At 41.8% G+C, this 17,852-nt stretch overlaps 1 protein-coding gene across 2 annotated transcripts in view; it reads left to right on the top strand.

Moving 5' to 3' along the window:
- LOC116693367 (Fanconi anemia group A protein-like) overlaps positions 1 to 17,852 on the top strand; it is a 35,227-nt gene that overhangs the window by 11,217 nt on the left and 6,158 nt on the right. For both annotated transcript variants that reach the window (XM_032522289.1, XM_032522288.1), the window contains exons 10-34: positions 452 to 564; positions 1,244 to 1,320; positions 1,952 to 2,093; positions 2,541 to 2,674; positions 6,766 to 6,876; positions 7,887 to 7,982; positions 8,121 to 8,183; positions 9,241 to 9,329; positions 9,483 to 9,543; positions 9,658 to 9,707; positions 10,105 to 10,175; positions 10,988 to 11,086; positions 11,535 to 11,668; positions 11,800 to 11,870; positions 12,124 to 12,223; positions 12,433 to 12,620; positions 12,748 to 12,844; positions 14,321 to 14,524; positions 14,702 to 14,775; positions 14,871 to 14,999; positions 15,391 to 15,469; positions 15,545 to 15,720; positions 16,176 to 16,281; positions 16,451 to 16,510; positions 16,636 to 16,740. In XM_032522289.1, the coding sequence (XP_032378180.1) occupies positions 452 to 564; positions 1,244 to 1,320; positions 1,952 to 2,093; positions 2,541 to 2,674; positions 6,766 to 6,876; positions 7,887 to 7,982; positions 8,121 to 8,183; positions 9,241 to 9,329; positions 9,483 to 9,543; positions 9,658 to 9,707; positions 10,105 to 10,175; positions 10,988 to 11,086; positions 11,535 to 11,668; positions 11,800 to 11,870; positions 12,124 to 12,223; positions 12,433 to 12,620; positions 12,748 to 12,844; positions 14,321 to 14,524; positions 14,702 to 14,775; positions 14,871 to 14,999; positions 15,391 to 15,469; positions 15,545 to 15,720; positions 16,176 to 16,281; positions 16,451 to 16,510; positions 16,636 to 16,740 (2,629 nt within the window). The remainder of the gene's footprint in view (positions 1 to 451; positions 565 to 1,243; positions 1,321 to 1,951; positions 2,094 to 2,540; positions 2,675 to 6,765; positions 6,877 to 7,886; positions 7,983 to 8,120; positions 8,184 to 9,240; positions 9,330 to 9,482; positions 9,544 to 9,657; positions 9,708 to 10,104; positions 10,176 to 10,987; positions 11,087 to 11,534; positions 11,669 to 11,799; positions 11,871 to 12,123; positions 12,224 to 12,432; positions 12,621 to 12,747; positions 12,845 to 14,320; positions 14,525 to 14,701; positions 14,776 to 14,870; positions 15,000 to 15,390; positions 15,470 to 15,544; positions 15,721 to 16,175; positions 16,282 to 16,450; positions 16,511 to 16,635; positions 16,741 to 17,852) is intronic.

Below are 17,852 nucleotides of genomic sequence, written 5' to 3'. Positions count from 1 at the left end.
ATAGAGATAGGCATGAGGAACTTTCCATAAGATCATAAGATAAAAATAAGACCAAAAGTATATACTTAGAGGGACGAACAAGAATGTACATGTATGTACAAGTGTAGAATAAAATGTACAGCCTTTTTCTAGGTAGATTTCAAATTCTGAACTTTAAAACTATTCAGGTCACAGGACTAGGATAAAATAACCAATCCTGTGACCTGACCATTAATGATTGGACAGTACAAGATGTGATGTTTCACTTCAATACATGAAGAAGAGCAAGTAATAATTGTAATACACTGACTGGAAATGATTTCCTGCAACTTAAACACAAGACCCTGTGTCCATTAGCATGAAAGTTAACACTGCTGTTTATATACAAACATATATATTTTTTGCTAGATGATGCATTTTGTCTGTAATGAACAAACACAATTTCTCACTCCTCTGCCCTGTGTTTGTACAGGATTCAGATGTTTGATGCTTCACTGTGTGGAGTTTCAGTGTCAGTGGATACCCTTCAGCGTTTCTTCACACACACACTGACACAGACTCTCACTTACAAGCCTCAACTAACAGGTAAATACTAGTCCTAGAACAATTTTAACAGCTTGATGCTGTTTTTGTTCGACAATGCTTACACGTTTCAAATGTATCTGTATACACACTAATCTAGTAAGAACAGAAATTGGTGTCAAAAATTTCAGGTAGACTTTGAAATAAGTATCCAGTGCATTAGGGGTGGGAATCACCATATTACTGTGATTTTTCTTTCAACATTTTGCGAAATTCTGCAATATATTGCAAATTATTGGTTTCCAACATCAAATAATGTCCCCAAAGGAAAACTTTGTTAACATCTTTTTGATCTAAAAAGAAACATCTCTCTTGGTTCATCTCACTTTAATTTTATTGCTGCAAATTGGGATTGTCAAGCAGACAAACTGAGCAACAGTGTCATGGAAACCTGTCACAAAAGTTGCATGTACCTGACAAACTGAACTGTTTTGTATTACAGTCTAGTCAACCTTAATTGTTAATTACAGCAATTGATTTTTATTATTCTAGTACCAAAAAGTTAAATTCTCATGTGTAATTTATATAATAAAAGATTTTTTACTTGGTTTTGTGTATCGATACGATATTGCCACGAAAAATATTGCTATACTGTGTCGTATCGATTCCCCACCCACCCCAATAGTGTATGATTTCATAATCACTAAATCTGAAGGGTAACCACTACATCACATATCCACAGTGTCGGATGCCATCACTCTGCAGAACGAGTGGACCTTTGCAAAATCAAGCCGGTTGTTGACCTCTCTTTTCTGTAAGGTAAATATTTCACGGAGACCAGGTTGTACACAGTCACATAAAAACAAGCTTTTACACATAATAGGGTGTAGGAACAATAAACAGTTTATTCTAGTTGATCAAAAAATATTCTCCACTCTAAGTCTGTTACTCCTGCATTTGGATTTCACAGCCATCTGTGGATTTGGGTCTGACAGATGTAAGCTGGTGTCTCTGCAAGTGGCTGGCTGCTAATAACTGTGCTATGTTATGCAATTTTCTTTTTATAAATCTTTTAAATGAAACTGCACATAATTTCAGCAGCAACAAGCCTCACACCTCTGCTGCTTACACAATCAGTGTCATTTCTGTGTTTTAAACTGTAGACATATGCAACAGCAGCTAATGTGCTAGAGATGTACAGCCTTAGGCCACAGGAACACAGCATTGATAGTATTGATTTATCTATTATGATGCTCTAAGCGGCTACAAACAGCTTGCAGCTGTCTGTCACTCCCGGTGTGACCCTCCTGTTTTTGTTTTTGGATTACCACTTTTGTATGTGGTTCCAAAGAGCTAAAATGCTTACTTTAAGTGCTTTTTGTGTCTTCAGATCTGTGGTCGGCAGTGTCTATTGTAGTGGAACTAACCGTAACTCGTCTTTCTGTAAAAGCTGGCTGTGATCTTCAGTGTGGAGCATCTGCTGTGTCACCTGCAGCAGGTTTTGGAAACCCACGAGGTCAACTGGAAACACGTCCTGTGCTTCCTGTCCACTCTGCTGGTTTACAACCCCCGTGCCCAGAGCAGCCTTAGAGGTAAACACGAAGAAGCAACCAAGTCTCTTTCTGTATGTCTGTCTCTCTCTGTGAAGGCTGTCCTCCCTTACTACTTATTTGGAATGCCTACACTTTCTGCATAATCTGTTTATTTTCTTCTTGTACCGTCATTTATTCTGGTCCAAACTGGTTTTAAATTGAAATGTTAAGTTTTTGTTATTACCCTACTTGTATTTACCCTTTGTGTACATATTTAGTTTTTGTGTCAGCACTATTTAAAATTTGTTTGAATAATCCTATAATGGGTGGGCTGGGTAAGCGGACACACACAAAAATAAACAATTCAATTAATTGATATATCAGACTACTGTATACATAAAGGAATACACACATTGATAGAAATCAGATGTAAAAGGGACTTATAGTCTTATTGAATTGAGTGTTAAAAGGCTCGTCCTTTCTGTTGTGTCTCTCTGCCTTTTCCAGAGCTGCTGTCCAGACTACTGAGCTCTGCTTTTGAAGTATATGACCTGGAGAACATGATAACTGCCTTCCTCTTGGCTAGACAGTGTGCGCTGGAGGGACCGGCCATCTTCCCTTCCTACAGCAACTGGTTCAAGGTTTCATATTGGCTTCTCAACACTAGTCTTTAAAACAAATTGTGTCTAGACCACATGACACAAAAGCCTTTACTGACACGCAGGATAATAAAACAAATACTTGTGAAGGTGGACAGCCAGTGTAATGTTGAGTAATTGTGCACTTTTATAATTGGCACTCTGCATTATATATCAGAGGTGGGTGCCAATGGCTGGAACCAGATGTCCTTGATTTTTATAGACAGTTTTTATAGATTTATTCGGTAGATTTATTTTCCTGCACTGTTGTATAACCTGGTCTTTCATCCTCAGGTCTCTGCAGGGTAAATCCAGACAGCTAGCTAGACTATCTGTACAATGGGACATGGGTACCTGGTCCTCAGTCTCTGCAGGGTAAATCCAGACAAGATGCAGACTATGCTGTCAATCTGAGAGGACTAATGGTTACCTGGTCCTCAGGTCTCTGCAGGGTAAATCCAGACAGAGCTAGACTATCTGTCCAATCTGAGGACTATGGTTACTGGTCCTCAGTCTCTGCAGGGTAAATCCAGACAGCTAGCTAGACATCTGTCCAATCTGAGGACTATGGTTACGGTCCTCAGGTCTCTGCAGGGTAAATCCAGACAGCTAGCTAGACATCTTTCCAATCTGAGGACTATGGTTACCTGGTCCTCAGATCTCTGCAGGTAAATCCAGACAGCTAGCTAGACTATCTGTCCAATCTGAGGACTATGGTTACCTGGTCCTCAGGTCTCTGCAGGGTAAATCCAGACAGCTAGCTAGACTATCTGTCCAATCTGAGGACTATGGTTACTGGTCCTCAGATCTCTGCAGGGTAATCAGACAGCTAGCTAGACTATCTGTCCAATCTGAGGATATGGTTACCTGGTCCTCAGTCTCGCAGGGTAAATCCAGACAGCTAGCTAGACTATCTGTCAATCTGAGGACTATGGTTACCTGGTCCTCAGATCTCTGCAGGGTAAATCCAGACAGCTAGCTAGACTATCTGTCCAATCTGAGGACTAGGTTACCTGTCCTCAGTACTCTGCAGGGTAAATCCAGACAGCTAGCTAGACTATCTGTCCAATCTGAGGACTATGGTTACCTGGTCCTCAGGTCTCTGCAGGGTAAATCCAACAGCTAGCTAGACTATCTGTCCAATCTGAGGACTATGGTTACCTGGTCCTCAGTCTCTGCAGGGTAAATCCAGACAGACTAGCTAGACTATCTGTCCAATCTGAGGACTATGGTTACTGGTCCTCAGATCTCTGCAGGGTAAATCCAGACAGCTAGCTAGACTATCTGTCCAATCTGAGGACTAGGTTACCTGGTCCTCAGGTCTCTGCAGGGTAAATCCAGACAGCTAGCTAGACTATCTGTCCAATCGGGACTATGGTTACCTGGTCCTCAGGTCTCTGCAGGGTAAATCCAGACAGCTAGCTAGACTATCTGTCCAATCTGAGGACTATGGTTACCTGGTCCTCAATCTCTGCAGGGTAATCCAGACAGCTAGCTAGACTATCTGTCCAATCTGAGGACTATGGTTACGGTCCTCAGGTCTCTGCAGGGTAAACCAGACAGCTAGCTAGACTATCTGTCCAATCTGAGGACTATGGTTACCTGGTCCTCAGATCTCTGCAGGGTAATCCAGACAGCTAGCTAGACTATCTGTCCAATCTGAGGACTATGGTTACCTGGTCCTCTAGGTCTCTGAGGGTAAATCCAGACAGCTAGCTAGACTATCTGTCCAATCTGAGGACTATGGTTACCTGGTCCTCAGTCTCTGCAGGGTAAATCCAGACAGCTAGCTAGACTATCTGTCCAATCTGAGGACTATGGTTACCTGGTCCTCAGATCTCTGCAGGGTAAATCCAGACAGCTAGCTAGACTATCTGTCCAATCTGAGGACTATGGTTACCTGGTCCTCAGATCTCTGCAGGGTAAATCCAGACAGCTAGCTAGACTATCTGTCCATCTGAGGACTATGGTTACCTGGTCTCAGGTCTGCAGGGTAAATCCAGACAGTAGCTAGACTATCTGTCCAACTGAGGACTATGGTACCTGGTCCTAGATCTCTGCAGGGTAAATCCAGACAGCTAGCTAAGACTTCTGTCCAATCTGAGGACTATGGTTACCTGGTCCTCAGGTCTCTGCAGGGTAAATCCAGACAGCTAGCTAGACTATCTGTCCAATCTGAGGACTATGGTTACCTGGTCCTCAGATCTCTGCAGGGTAAATCCAGACAGCTAGCTAGACTATCTGTCCAATCTGAGGACTATGGTTACCTGGTCTCAGGTCTTGCAGGGTAAATCCAGACAGCTAGCTAGACTATCTGTCCAATCTGAGGACTATGGTACCTGGCTCAGATCTCTGCAGGGTAAATCCAGACAGCTAGCTAGACTATCTGTCCAATCTGAGGACTATGGTTACCTGGTCCTCAGATCTCTGCAGGGTAAATCCAGACAGCTAGCTAGACTATCTGTCCAATCTGAGGACTATGGTTACCTGGTCCTCAGATCTCTGCAGGGTAAATCAGACAGTAGCTAGACTATCTGTCCATCTGAGGACTATGGTACCTGGTCCTCAGTCTCTGCAGGGTAATCAGACAGCTAGCAGACTATCTGTCCAATCTGAGGATATGGTTTATGGTCCCTAGATCTCTGCAGGGTAAATCCAGACAGTAAGCTAGACTATCTGTCCAATCTGAGGCTATGGTTACCTGGTCCTAGATTCGCAGGGGAAATCCAGACAGCTAGCTAGACTATCGTCCAATCTGAGGACTATGGTACTGGTCTCAGGTCTCTGCAGGTAAATCCAGACAGCTAGCTAGACTATCTGTCCAATCTGAGGACTATGGTCCTGGTCCTCAGATCTCTGCAGGGTAAATCCAGACAGCTAGCTAGACTATTGTCCAATCTGAGGACTATGGTTACCTGGTCCTCAGATCTCGCAGGGTAAATCCAGACAGCTAGCTAGACTATCGTCCAATCTGAGGAAGATGGTACCTGGTCCTCAGATCTCTGCAGGGAAATCCAGACAGCTAGCTAGACTATATGGCATCTGAGGACTATGGTTACCTGGTCCTCAGGTCTCTGCAGGGTAAATCCAGACAGCTAGCTAGACTATCTGTCAATCTGAGGACTATGGTTACCTGGTCCTCAGATCTGCAGGGTAATCCAGACAGTAGCTAGACTATCTGTCCAATCTGAGGACTATGGTTACCGGTCCTCAGATCTCTGCAGGGTAAATCCAGACAGCTAGCTAGACTATCTGTCCAGTCTGAGGACTAGGTACCTGGGCCTCAGGTCTCTGCGGGTAAATCCAGACAGCTAACTAGACTATTGTCCAATCTGAGGACTATGGTTACCTGGTCCTCAGATCCTGCAGGGTAAATCAGACAGCTAGCTAGACTATCTGTCAGTCTGAGGACTATGGTTACCTGGTCTCAGGTCTCTGCAGGGTAAATCAAGCAGCTAGCTAGACTATCTGTCCAATCGAGGACTATGGTTACCTGGTCCTCGATCTCTGCAGGGTAAATCCAGACAGTAGCTAGACTATGTCCAATGAGGACTATGGTTACCTGGTTCCGATCTCTGCAGGGTAAATCCAGACAGTAGCTAGACTTGTCCAGTTGAGGACTAGGGTACCTGGTCCTCAGGTCTCTGCAGGGTAAATCCAGACAGCTAACTAGACTATTGTCCAATCTGAGGACTATGGTTACGGTCCTCAGATCTCTGCAGGGTAAATCCAGACAGCTAGCTAGACTATCTGTCCAGTCTGAGGACTATGTTACCTGGTCCTCGGTCTTGCAGGGTAAATCCAGACATAGCTAGACTATCTGTCCAATCGAGGACTATGGTACCTGGTCTCAGATCTCTGCAGGGTAAATCCCGAAAGCTAGCTAGACTATCTGTCCAGTATGAGGGCTATGGGTACCTGGTCCTCAGGTCTCGCAGGGTAAATAAGACAGCTAACTAGACTATCTGTCCAATCTGAGTTTTCTGTAACTACTTTGAACGTACACATGTTCCACCAGAACAACTTCCTTCCTGAGACTATTTAGCAGAGGCACCGTGGCTCCGTCCTCGTAGCGTTATTTTCTCCCTTTTCAGATGTCTTTTGGGGGAGGCAGTGGCTACCATGCGACCAGTAAGAAATCTCTGGTGTTTCTGCTGAAGTTCCTGTCTGACTTGGTGCCCTTTGAACCCCCGCAGTATCTCAAGGTGACATTACAATTCTGCATATGTCTCTGATGTTTCTGAAACATTATTATTAATTCATTTCACAAGACAAGGGTATCTTTTATATTAGACAATCTTCAAATGATCCCCATGGGCAAAGTAGTCACTTGATAAACAAACAGTAACAAGATTCAGAATTAGACCTATTTAAAGTATAAAGTTTATCATGTTTGTGGGGTATAATAAATGCATACAATATAACATACATAAACATAAAAAAAAACTTGTACACAGGAATATGACTTCACACCCATAATGCAGTATGCAGCAGTCTAGAAAGTATCAAAGTTTTTTTTTTTAAATACAATAAGTTTATAACATACAATGAGTTTTTAAAAAACAGTAGTTCTCAACAGCCTGGGGCTCCTTGTCTTGTTGTCCATGTCTATAAGCTGTTTTTAGATGGTTTGGTATAAGGAACTAATCAAGGTTCAAACAGGAACAATTATTCAATATTTCACAAAATAAGCAAAAATTGGGGACAAGTCTGAAAAATGAACACACACATCTGTATCAAACGTTTCTCTAACCTATTAATCATTTTACGGCCCTACAGATTTGTTTAGTGACCCGACACCTGGGTTGGAAATCTCTGGACTAAACTACCCAAATCCTACTCAGAGATTTTTGCAACTTTGTAACAGTATTAACAGTCTAATAATGTGATTATGTTTTAGTCACAGGGTATTTCTTACTGTGTATTGAGTACTTTTACTTTGATGCTTTGAATGTGTTAAGCTGCTATTATATAATGACTGAATGACTTTAACTTGTACATGTAATGCAATGTTTTTTTATAGTTGTATTGGTACTTTACTAAAGTAAAAGATTAGAGTATGTCATCCACCACTGGTCCGCTGTCAGTGCTAGACTAGAAAACCAAAGCAGTGGCTGAAAGATCCAGTTACAGTGTAAGCTATAAGAAAACACTAGCAACGGAGAAATGACCCAGCTGTGATTTTCAACACCTCTCTGTTATTTTCACCTGGTAGGTTCACATCCTGCAACCTCCATATGTACCTGTGAAACACCGCAGCCTCCTGATGGAGTACGTCTCTCTGGCCAAGACCAGGCTGGCTGACCTCAAGGTAAAAGGGTAATATAATAAAAGGAAGTTGTATAATATAAGGAAGTTGTCCATTACTGCATTATTTCAATACTCTCCCTGTCTTTCTCTGTGTGTGTGTCTGTGTGTGTCTGTGTGTGTCTGTCAATCACACATGCAGGAGCCAGTGGAGGACATGGGTTTATATGAGGATGTTTCTGGTGCAGGTGGAGCATCATTGCAGGTAACAGTGACACCCAGTGGTTTGATTGTGTAATTACACCTGTTGATGCATTGTTAGTGCCTCAGCCAACTCTGGATGATGGTGAGGGATGTCAGTAAGGTTTGCCCTTATTTTGATAAGGCTCTTTAATTTACTGAGCTCAGGAAAGTGACAGAGATATTAAAAACAAACCAGCAACTGGGTCAATTATTGGTGATGCAGTAAAATAAATGAATCAACTCTTTGCAGATGTGATCATTTTGTGCTGTACTAGTCTTGAGTTTTACTACTTAAAGGTCCAGTGTGCAACATGTTTAGTTGTTTATTATCAGAATCAGCGTTCGCAAACTTGCCCTTTTCATGAATATCTACCACCACCATCAATTCCAGGAATTTCTTTTGGCTTGACATTTTAAATTTTCACATGCATGAACTGGGGTAGACGCTCCATATTCATGCACCATCTTAAAATATGTTAGTCCATGAAGGACATACTGCTCCGCCTTTCACATGATAAACTCACAGCTGCTGCTAATGCTGCCAACAGGTATCAATGCTTATTGGCTCTGGCAGGTTAGAAGATAGAAACATGGACCACATGTATTCAAAATGCAAATTTCAGGAACTGTAGTCTTTATCTTTGCCCAGAAAAATAAAAAGGATATTGAAAAGAGCAAGAGACCGGCTTTTTGGAGTGTGAAGGCTACCGTAGCTGTAATGCGTACTGTGAACTGCGTGGTGCAATATTTGATCTCAACGATAGACGGGAGAAATTCCTACACATTGGACCTTTTAAAGGAATATAGACATGTTTTCTACAAAGCTTTGAGTTTCAATAAACAAAAGATGCCAATGTCCTTAAATGTTGTCTCATTAGAAGCAGCTGTACAAGAACGTTGCCTCACTAAAATTGTCAAAATTCAGATTTTGAAACTAGATGCTAGACATATTTCTGACCTTGCCCTAGTCAGAGCACTTTGATTTATTCATAGGAAGCAAAGTTTTTATTTGCATCAAAATGTATATTAAGATAGGTATCTTAACAGAATGTACCAGTATAATGTTAGTGTGCTTGCAGCCCCAGTGCCAGGCTGTCCAGGATGTGGAGAAGGCAGTGTCTCTGTTTGAGAGCACAGGAAGAATCTCTGCCACAGTCATGGAGGCCAGGTATTCAGTCACATTATCACCTCACCTGCAGCGCTTTCAGAAAGTACATCACAGGATATGAAGACCCTTAAAGAAATCTGGCTTTCGTGTAGATGTAAGAACTGAATTGGACAGAGACATGGACAGTTTCCTGACACCTCTGTCCTCTCACAGTATTTTCCGGAGGCCGTATTTCCTGACACGATTCCTCGCTGCTCTGCTGACCCCCAGGATAGTGAGCTCTTTCACCTTACTATTATGCTTTGTACACATTCTTAGATGTGAAGTTCTTTTGTTATTTTGTCACAATTCTTCACCTTGCATGCATGAACCTGTCTTTCATTTCCAGCTCCCTGTCAAAGCCGATGCTCGGATGAGTTTCATAGAAGCTCTGAAAAAGTGAGTTATCAGAAGCTTTTAAAATGTGTTCTTTTACTCCACCAACCTTTTAGACTTGAGTTTATATCATGTTATCCTGTTGTGTATCTATTGTCTAAATGTGTTCTTTTAACAGATTTAAAGTGGGATAATGGGATAATTTAATTTGAGCATAATTGATTTCATTCTTTTTGTGCTTGTGGGCCTGTTAAGAATAACCATTAGATTGCTAAAGGTGCTGTAGGTAGGATTGTGAAGATCTAGGAAAAAAATTTGAACATCAACAACTTCTCAATCCTCCCCCCCCCCCTTTCCACTAAAGCCCAAAACGCTCTCTTAAGCCACCCCCACAAGGGAGAATGAATGCGTGATTATTTAGTGTATTTTCACTGTTATGACATGTGTTTGTTTGTTTTAGGGCAGATAAGATTCCTGCTGCACAGTATTCATCTTATGTGGAGTCCTGCCAGAAACAGAGGCAGCAGGATGGTAGGTCATTTGCTCCTCATGGTATAAAATAACCATTTATTTCTCTTTTTCTAGTAGTACATTAATCTGATTTAGTCTAATACTAAAAACAGCTTTAAAAGCAATCACATACAAAACAGTACACTTAATTCTATTTACATGAATGTATGTATTTCTATGGGCCACCCTTGAAGTATCGCCCTGGTTCCTCTGAACTCAATGGGTGGCCATTCGATGTTCAATGGGATGTTTCCATTGGCTTTTGATCATAGCAGAAAATAAACTCTGTGGCAAACCACACGCAATCAATTTAATTAAATAATCCTTACAAATCAACACCAGTTTTATGATTTTTGAAACATAAATGCAATCGCCCAAAATAAAAGAGCTAAAGTAAAGCACCATTAGCCTCCATCCGTTTCCAACTGATTTCCTGAGTTTGGCATGATGCCGTTGTTGTAGTTTCATTTAGCCACTTGCTAGCAACCATCAGCAGAATTGGGGCCTCTGTTAAATAGCCTCGGGAAGGAACTTGTTTGGGTGGAACATGTGTTCGTAGGGAGGCGAGCTCTGGAATTAAAACGGCTATAGAGTGTGTGATGAGAATTTTACTCAAAAAATGAGGATGTTTCTCAAATGGACTGACTGTAGAATGCCAACCCAAAGAAAGTGGAAGGTGAGGGTGATCTGGCTGAAAATAAGGGACATCCGGCACAACCTCCGGCGGCACCGGCACTATTCCACAAATTAAACGTTGCCGATATATACTAAGGTAAATGTATACCCAAATTAGAGAAACTCATGAGTGGATTTACACTTTGTTTTGTTTTCAGGGAGTGAATTGTGTCTGGACACTAATGATGATCCTCTGGAGGTCCTGAAGATTCAGCTGCAGGAGTTCACAGAGCTGGTTGTTGAGGGAAATGACGGAGGTAGGCAGATATCGAGGAAGGACACACACAGTACAAACACACAAACGTAGTATTCCAGGGAAAAGACTTTTGCCGTCATGCAATGAGAAAATCTTTAATGATAAATAGACACCTGTGGACTTTTTCTTGTCCTTGGCATTGTGCTGCTAAGGTGTAAAAAGTCAATTGCCAATTAGATGTGAGTTTATTAAGAGCAAAAAGGGAAATGCTTCATGTCTTCTTTGCGTTTCTGTGTCTGTATGTTTTTTTTTGTAACACTGTGTGTGTATTCTCTAAATGTCTATAAGTGTTTTTAATGTGTGTTCCCAAACCAAGCCAGTCAAGAACGGTGGTTATTATTAGCCAGGTCATATGGCACATCACCAAACCCAGAAAGACATACTACACTGTGCGCTGTCTTTTTGAATCCCTCATTTCCATACCTGTCATGCTGGTCATGCATCCGCAGAGATATCGGCCCAGCTGTCCAGGATCTCACACACTCTGAGTGTCATCTTTCCTGGCCGTCCTGATGAGCTGATTGGACAGACAGTCATCAGAATTCACTTAAACACCCCTCCGTCCCCTGAGCTCCACGTCAAAGTATGCACCGATGAAATTCGCTGTCTTGTCTGTTTTCATGTTTTTATATTGCCAATTCTGCTGTTATCAGTGTTCTGTATGTTGGTCAGTAATAATAGGTATTTCTTTAATTGTCTCCCTTGTGTTCTCAGGTCGTCAACATGATCCTGAGAAACTTCTGCCAGTGCATGGTGGACGCTTCCAGAGCAAACCCTCCTAATAAGTGAGTGACACAACTTCTCCAAAATTAATGATATTATTGCCAGGGTTTGATAAATTAAAAAAAGCTCACAAACATATTATTAAGTGGCCATTCCCGTCCATTTATCTGCATACAGCACAGAGTGTGGAACAGGCACCAAATTAAATCCTGTTTTCAGTGCACAGGTCTGGAAATAAACACATTCCATATGTGTTAAGAGGTTGCCTTTTTCTTTTTGATGTGCGCCTCACCAGATATTCTTCTGTCTCCCCAGACACAGTCCGTGGGCCTCGAGGTTCGTCAGTGTGATGCTTGGTAACACACAGTTCCTCTCCAGCCTTATATGTAGACTCTGGGACCTATTTCATAACCAGGTACATACATCCATATTCTAATGCACTTCTCTTTGCATCTATCTTTTGCTTTGTGTCTCATAACACTCTCTGTTTCACATCTTGCATTTCACATCTGGGTCTTTTCTTTTTTTTTGACTACATTAAAATCACTTTACCTCTTTATTCTTAAGTGCCACATAAACCGGTACATTCATTTGTCAGCTTTAAAAACCTCTTCTGTCAAAAAGGGGTCGTCGCTGAGTGCTGCCCACGTACTCGGCCTGGCAGCATTAGTGGTCCATCTCCACGCTTCCATGTCCCACAGTCCTCTGGTTCAGCTGGTCCCGCCCATTCTGCCTACGCCAGTACCTGTTGGAGAAGCTCTCAGCTCGGCGCTGGGCTGCAGCACACATGCTGACATGCTCTTCTGTGTCAGGTGAGGTTTCTTGTGCAGTGGGACAGTGACAAACGTTAACCTGACTCATTGAGGAGTTGAACGTTCTTGTGTTGTGAATATATGATACTGGCTGCCACCGTGACTCAGTCTTCTTGTTGCTGTCCAGGTTGTGTGTGGCAGCTGTGTGTTATGGGATCTGCAGAGGGGACTCACTGCCTCAGCAACAACAGCAGGACCACATTCTCAGCAGCCTCTATAAGAAGGTGTCTTTCTCTCTTACTTGTCATAATGTCATCTAATCATGTCATGAAAGTGCTAGGTTGAAACTGCTCATTATCATAAAACAAATGAAAACCAAAACAGTTCAAGCCTTCAAGGTTTGTCACTAGAGAGGTGTTTTCACATCTCTATTCTGAAGGGGGAGATCCCTGGGTGCTTTTTCCTGAAATCTGAGATTCAAACGATCCTGGACAAGCTTGATTACGTGCGTCACTTGTTCATAAACCAAACACTTCACAGCAAAGAAACCTGAAACCTGCATTGAACAAAGGACTGTCCATCAATACAGACACACTGGAACAGCATTACTGCATCCTGATGCAGAAATTGTATGCTGTAAACATGAATTTATTCCAAATATAAATGATTTAAGGACATTTTAAACAAAGTTAGGGCAAAGATCTAGGGCCGCAACTAACTATTTATATAATTGACTGCAACTTGATTGGAGGTGACGTCTTCAAATCTTCTGTTGTCCGAGTTACAGTCCAAAATCACAAAGGTATTTCATTTCTGATGATGATATAAAACAGAATAATGCAGCAGAGTCTCAGATTTTAGTAGCTGAAACCAGAGAGTGGTTGGCCTTTTTTTCTTGATTAAATACTTTGCAATTACAATTACAAAATTGCTGATGACTAATGTTTTCGTTGATCAAATCCAATAATTTAGTTTCAGCAGGGCAGGAACATTCCAACACACAACTCTCTACAGTTATTTTCCAGTATTCAAATGACAGCTCAACATCTTTTATACTAAATTCACACTGGAAAGCAAACGTTCAGTCTTCTAAAAAAGGTCAGATCAAACAGACAGACACATTTTTTTAAACATGAATGTCTGAAATCAAAATGATGCACTGCGAGGGAGGAGAAGGACAAAGAATCCATTCAATAACTTCTTAGTACAGATCACGTGTCAAGCTCAAGGCCTTTGATCTAAATAAATTTAGGTTATCAATAAATTTTGGCCCGCCTAGTTTTTGTCGCTTTTTTTGATATTCATGGTGCTTTTTCCAGACAAATTCTGGTGCTTTTGTGGCGAGTTTGTCACTCAATGTGATTTTGGTTTTCCAATGTGGCCCTCAGAAAAGTTGAGTTTGACACCCCTTGCCTAGATTCAAATGTGCAAACACGTGTTGATGGTATGGAGGTAGGAGGTTATCTCATTATCATCATGATCCTTTTATATTACTACATGTACATTTAATCTACATCCTGGATTATACACCTGCCTATTGCACATACTATACATTTTTGCATTCAGCACTAAACCATTTAGACTCTTTTTTCTTGTGTTAAACAGCTATTTTGTTTTTGTAATTGTTGTTTATTTCATATTAATGTTCAATATGATTGTTTGTTTATGTATGCACCAACCACCAAGGCATATTCCTTGCAAGTGGAACTCACTTGGCAATGAATCCTTTTTGATTCTGATGCAACTGTGTGTATGTTTAGCTTCTGTACCTCATCCCAAGACTGGTGCCTGAAGCCAGAAGAACGGCCATTACTGCTGGAGGTCCGTTTAGTGACCACCAGGAGGAGAAGCTGCCCGGCCTGTGGAGCAGTGTCACCGACACCAACAGCACCTGGATGAAGACTGCTTGGCATCTGTGGAGGCACCCAGCGTTCCGTCAGCTCGAGCACACGCCACCGTATCAGGTAAAAGGGGTTCACTGGCTTGGCTTCGTCAGGGCTGAATGGTGTAAGTGTAGAATATTATTTTCAGTGGGCACCAGAGGGCAATCAGTACTACTTTCATCTGCATGTTAAATGAAACTGATTGATGAATTCATTTTATTGACAAAAAAGTAATCCTCAACCATTATGTTTGTCAAGTTATTTTTCTCAGAATGGCTGGATAATGAGCTCAGAGTACTTAGAAGTGAAGACGCCCTATCAGACCCAGAACGGTAAAGCGCACACACACACACACACCCACACACACACACACACACACACAGTCACAGTTACACGCTACAGGTAACTCGTAACTTTGTGTGTTTAGTCAGGAGTACCAGCAGTGGGCCTGCCTGGAGCTCTACCTGTCTCGTCTGGAGGAGCATGGAGGCTGTGGAGGAGACATGAAGAACCTCTGCTCTCATCTGCTCAGTGCCATCATGGACCAGCAGTTAAGGTGGTTGTACATGTTTCACAAAAATTGTTCCTTTCACAAAAAAGGGCCCAAGCATATTGGCACAGCCTCCAGTGTGAAGACTGCGTGGTCAGAGCGGATTGTCCACTGACAACACACACACCTTCTGAGGAAGGCATGAAATGTCTGTGTGTTTAATAATAAAAATAACATGTAAGAAGACAATTTGTGATTACTTGGTGCCCTATCCTTAAATGAGAATACAACAGTCTCTGTTGTACTAAAGCACCTTAAAGGACTCAACAAGTAGACCCTGTTCCTTCCTTTTTTAACATAATCATAAAACAAAATAAAAACCTGTAACAAAAATATGTAAATGTAAATTTCCGCCTTTAGTAAAACTGTCCCTCTTCTGTGAATTTTATGTGGACAGTGACCGGAGCCTGGAAAAGCTAGATTACAGAGTGTCATACACAGGGACCTGTCTGCCAGACATCCTGTCCAGGTTACAGGTGTGTACGCTGTATATGTGCTGTTGGAGTTCATTAGCCAATTTTTTTTCTAAATAATTGTGTACGTGTGTGCAGGAGCTCGTCTACGAGATGGAAGTGACTGATCTCTCTGGCAGCCGTAGAAGCACAGAGGATGTGGGCGACTACCTGTTTACATTTGTGTCTGAGAGATGCTCCTCCACAGTGACCTCAGCTTCACCGAGCATCAGCACTGAGCTCAGCCTGCAACACACACTGAACACATGGAACAGGTACACACACTTCATTTTGCATTCAATTGACAGGAACCGTGCTCATTAATCAACAGCAAAGTAACTGTAAATGAGCCAGAATTAGCTCAACAGGCTAATTTCCATCCGTTGTAACTGGCCAGTTTTGAAATGGCAACCTAAACAAATTAAGTACTAAAAAATTACATAAAAGCAACATTCAGACTAAAATTCAGACCGGCACAATCCACAACAACAAACAACAAACAACACATGAGACAGCAAGCAAAAAACCAAGACAAATCAGCCGGCCCGGCAGATCATCTCTGTCATTTAATGTACAGCCACTGAAAACTTTCTGTGTGTGTGTGTGTGTGTGTGTGTGTGTGTGTGTGTGTGTGTGTGTGTGTGTGTGTGTGTGTGTGTGTGTGTGTGTGTGTGTGTGTGTGTGTGTGTGTGTGTGTGTGTGTGTGTGTGTGTGTGTGTGTGTGTCACAGAGTTCTGCTGGCTCTCCCAGCAGTGTTATTGATTAAAGTAAAGTCTGATGGGGGGAGGGCGACTCTGGAGTGCAACACGCTGATAGAACATGTCAACCAGCATCAGGTGAGCTGCCAAATTATTTTCTTATCAGATTTTAATACATTTCTCTCCAAATATGATCTTCTGTTTGGAAAAGTGATTGTGTGTAAGTAATGTCCTTTTTTAGTCAAATGGACTAAATAGTGCTCACGTCTTTCTTTGTCTGCGTTCCTCTTCTTCTCTTCAACCACAGAGGAAGGCGTGTTCTCTGCCCGGTTTGCTGTCCTGCCATCTAACGGCACACCTCCTGAGAGTGAGATGCACTTCACTGAAAATCTAACGATAAATGAAATCTTTGATACATTTCTTACATTATTTCCACAAGCTCCTTTGAGAAAATCAAAGTGGTGTAAGTCTGTGTCTGTGTGCACTCTCCAGGGTGTGATATATGCCAGCGCACGTTGCGGACGCCCACGGGAAGAAGTCAACAAAGCGTGGTCTCAGATCAGTCTACGCTGTCCTCTGCTCCTGGTCTCCACAGTGGTACGCTTTGTTCTCATAAAGCTAACGAACTTATTAACTTTTCCACGCTGACGTCGAGTCCTACACACTTGGCTTCAACCGGTATTCTTCCGAGGGTTTAAATCCGAACATTGATATTTTTTTATGATTTGTTTATGAAAAGGACAGATTTAAATGATCAACTTAAACATTGCTGAATGCTTTTTAGCTGCTGCAGTTTCAGGGTCCTCGCATTGTTCATGCTTATTGTCACACAGCCATTACTCAACCATGTTCATAAAAACACCTGTGCCAAGGCCAGGCAATTTATTTCTATAGTAGCGCAGTTCATACACAAAGGCAATTTAAAGTGCTTTACTTAAGCATACACATACAAAGCAAATACAACCTAAAATTGAACAATCATGAAAACAAAAACAAAGCAACTTTTTTTTTTTTTTAAAGCATAGAGGTGTAGAAATGACCATCTCTAAGTGATCTCAGTAAAAGCATCCAGGGTTGGGGCGGATCGTAAGTGTTCAGGAAGTTTATTCCATAACTGCGGTGTGTAAAACCTAAAAGCTGCTTCAGACCCTGGGCACGGTGAGTCGGCCTTTCCCAGATGACCTTAGATTGCTGGATGGCTCCTAACAGAGCAGCCCGTCACACATGTATTTTGGTCCCAAACCATTCAGTGCTCTGTTAGTTTATATTTTTGAATCAATTCTCTGGGCATTGAACACAAAATCAGTGTCTAAATGTCCTGGTTCCAGTGAGGACTCGGGCAGCAGCGTTCAGAATACGCTGCAGTTGCCTGATTAATATTTTACATGGACCTGTAAAGACACTGTTAATGACAATAATCATGTCTGCTAAAAACAAAGGCATGAACAATTTTCTCCAAATCCTGTTGAGACATGAGTCCTTTTAAGTTTTGCTATGTTTTTGAGACTAGGCTGATTTTGTAATTCTGTTGTTGTTGATTCCTGACATGGTTTGAGCTCCTTAACATTACATCCAAGTCCAAATATCTGAAGGGATGTAACGGTATGAAAATATAACCTCACATTTATAGTGACCAAAATGATCACGGTTTTCGGTATTATCGTGGTATTTTTAAAAGTGTGTTAAATGCCTTTAGCAGCAACTTTTTT

Source organism: Etheostoma spectabile, chromosome 8 (genome assembly GCF_008692095.1).
Source record: "Etheostoma spectabile isolate EspeVRDwgs_2016 chromosome 8, UIUC_Espe_1.0, whole genome shotgun sequence".
Taxonomy (NCBI): Eukaryota; Metazoa; Chordata; class Actinopteri; order Perciformes; family Percidae; genus Etheostoma; species Etheostoma spectabile.
The sequence above is the reverse complement of the archived record's forward strand: the minus strand, read 5'-3'. Positions and strand labels throughout refer to the sequence as shown.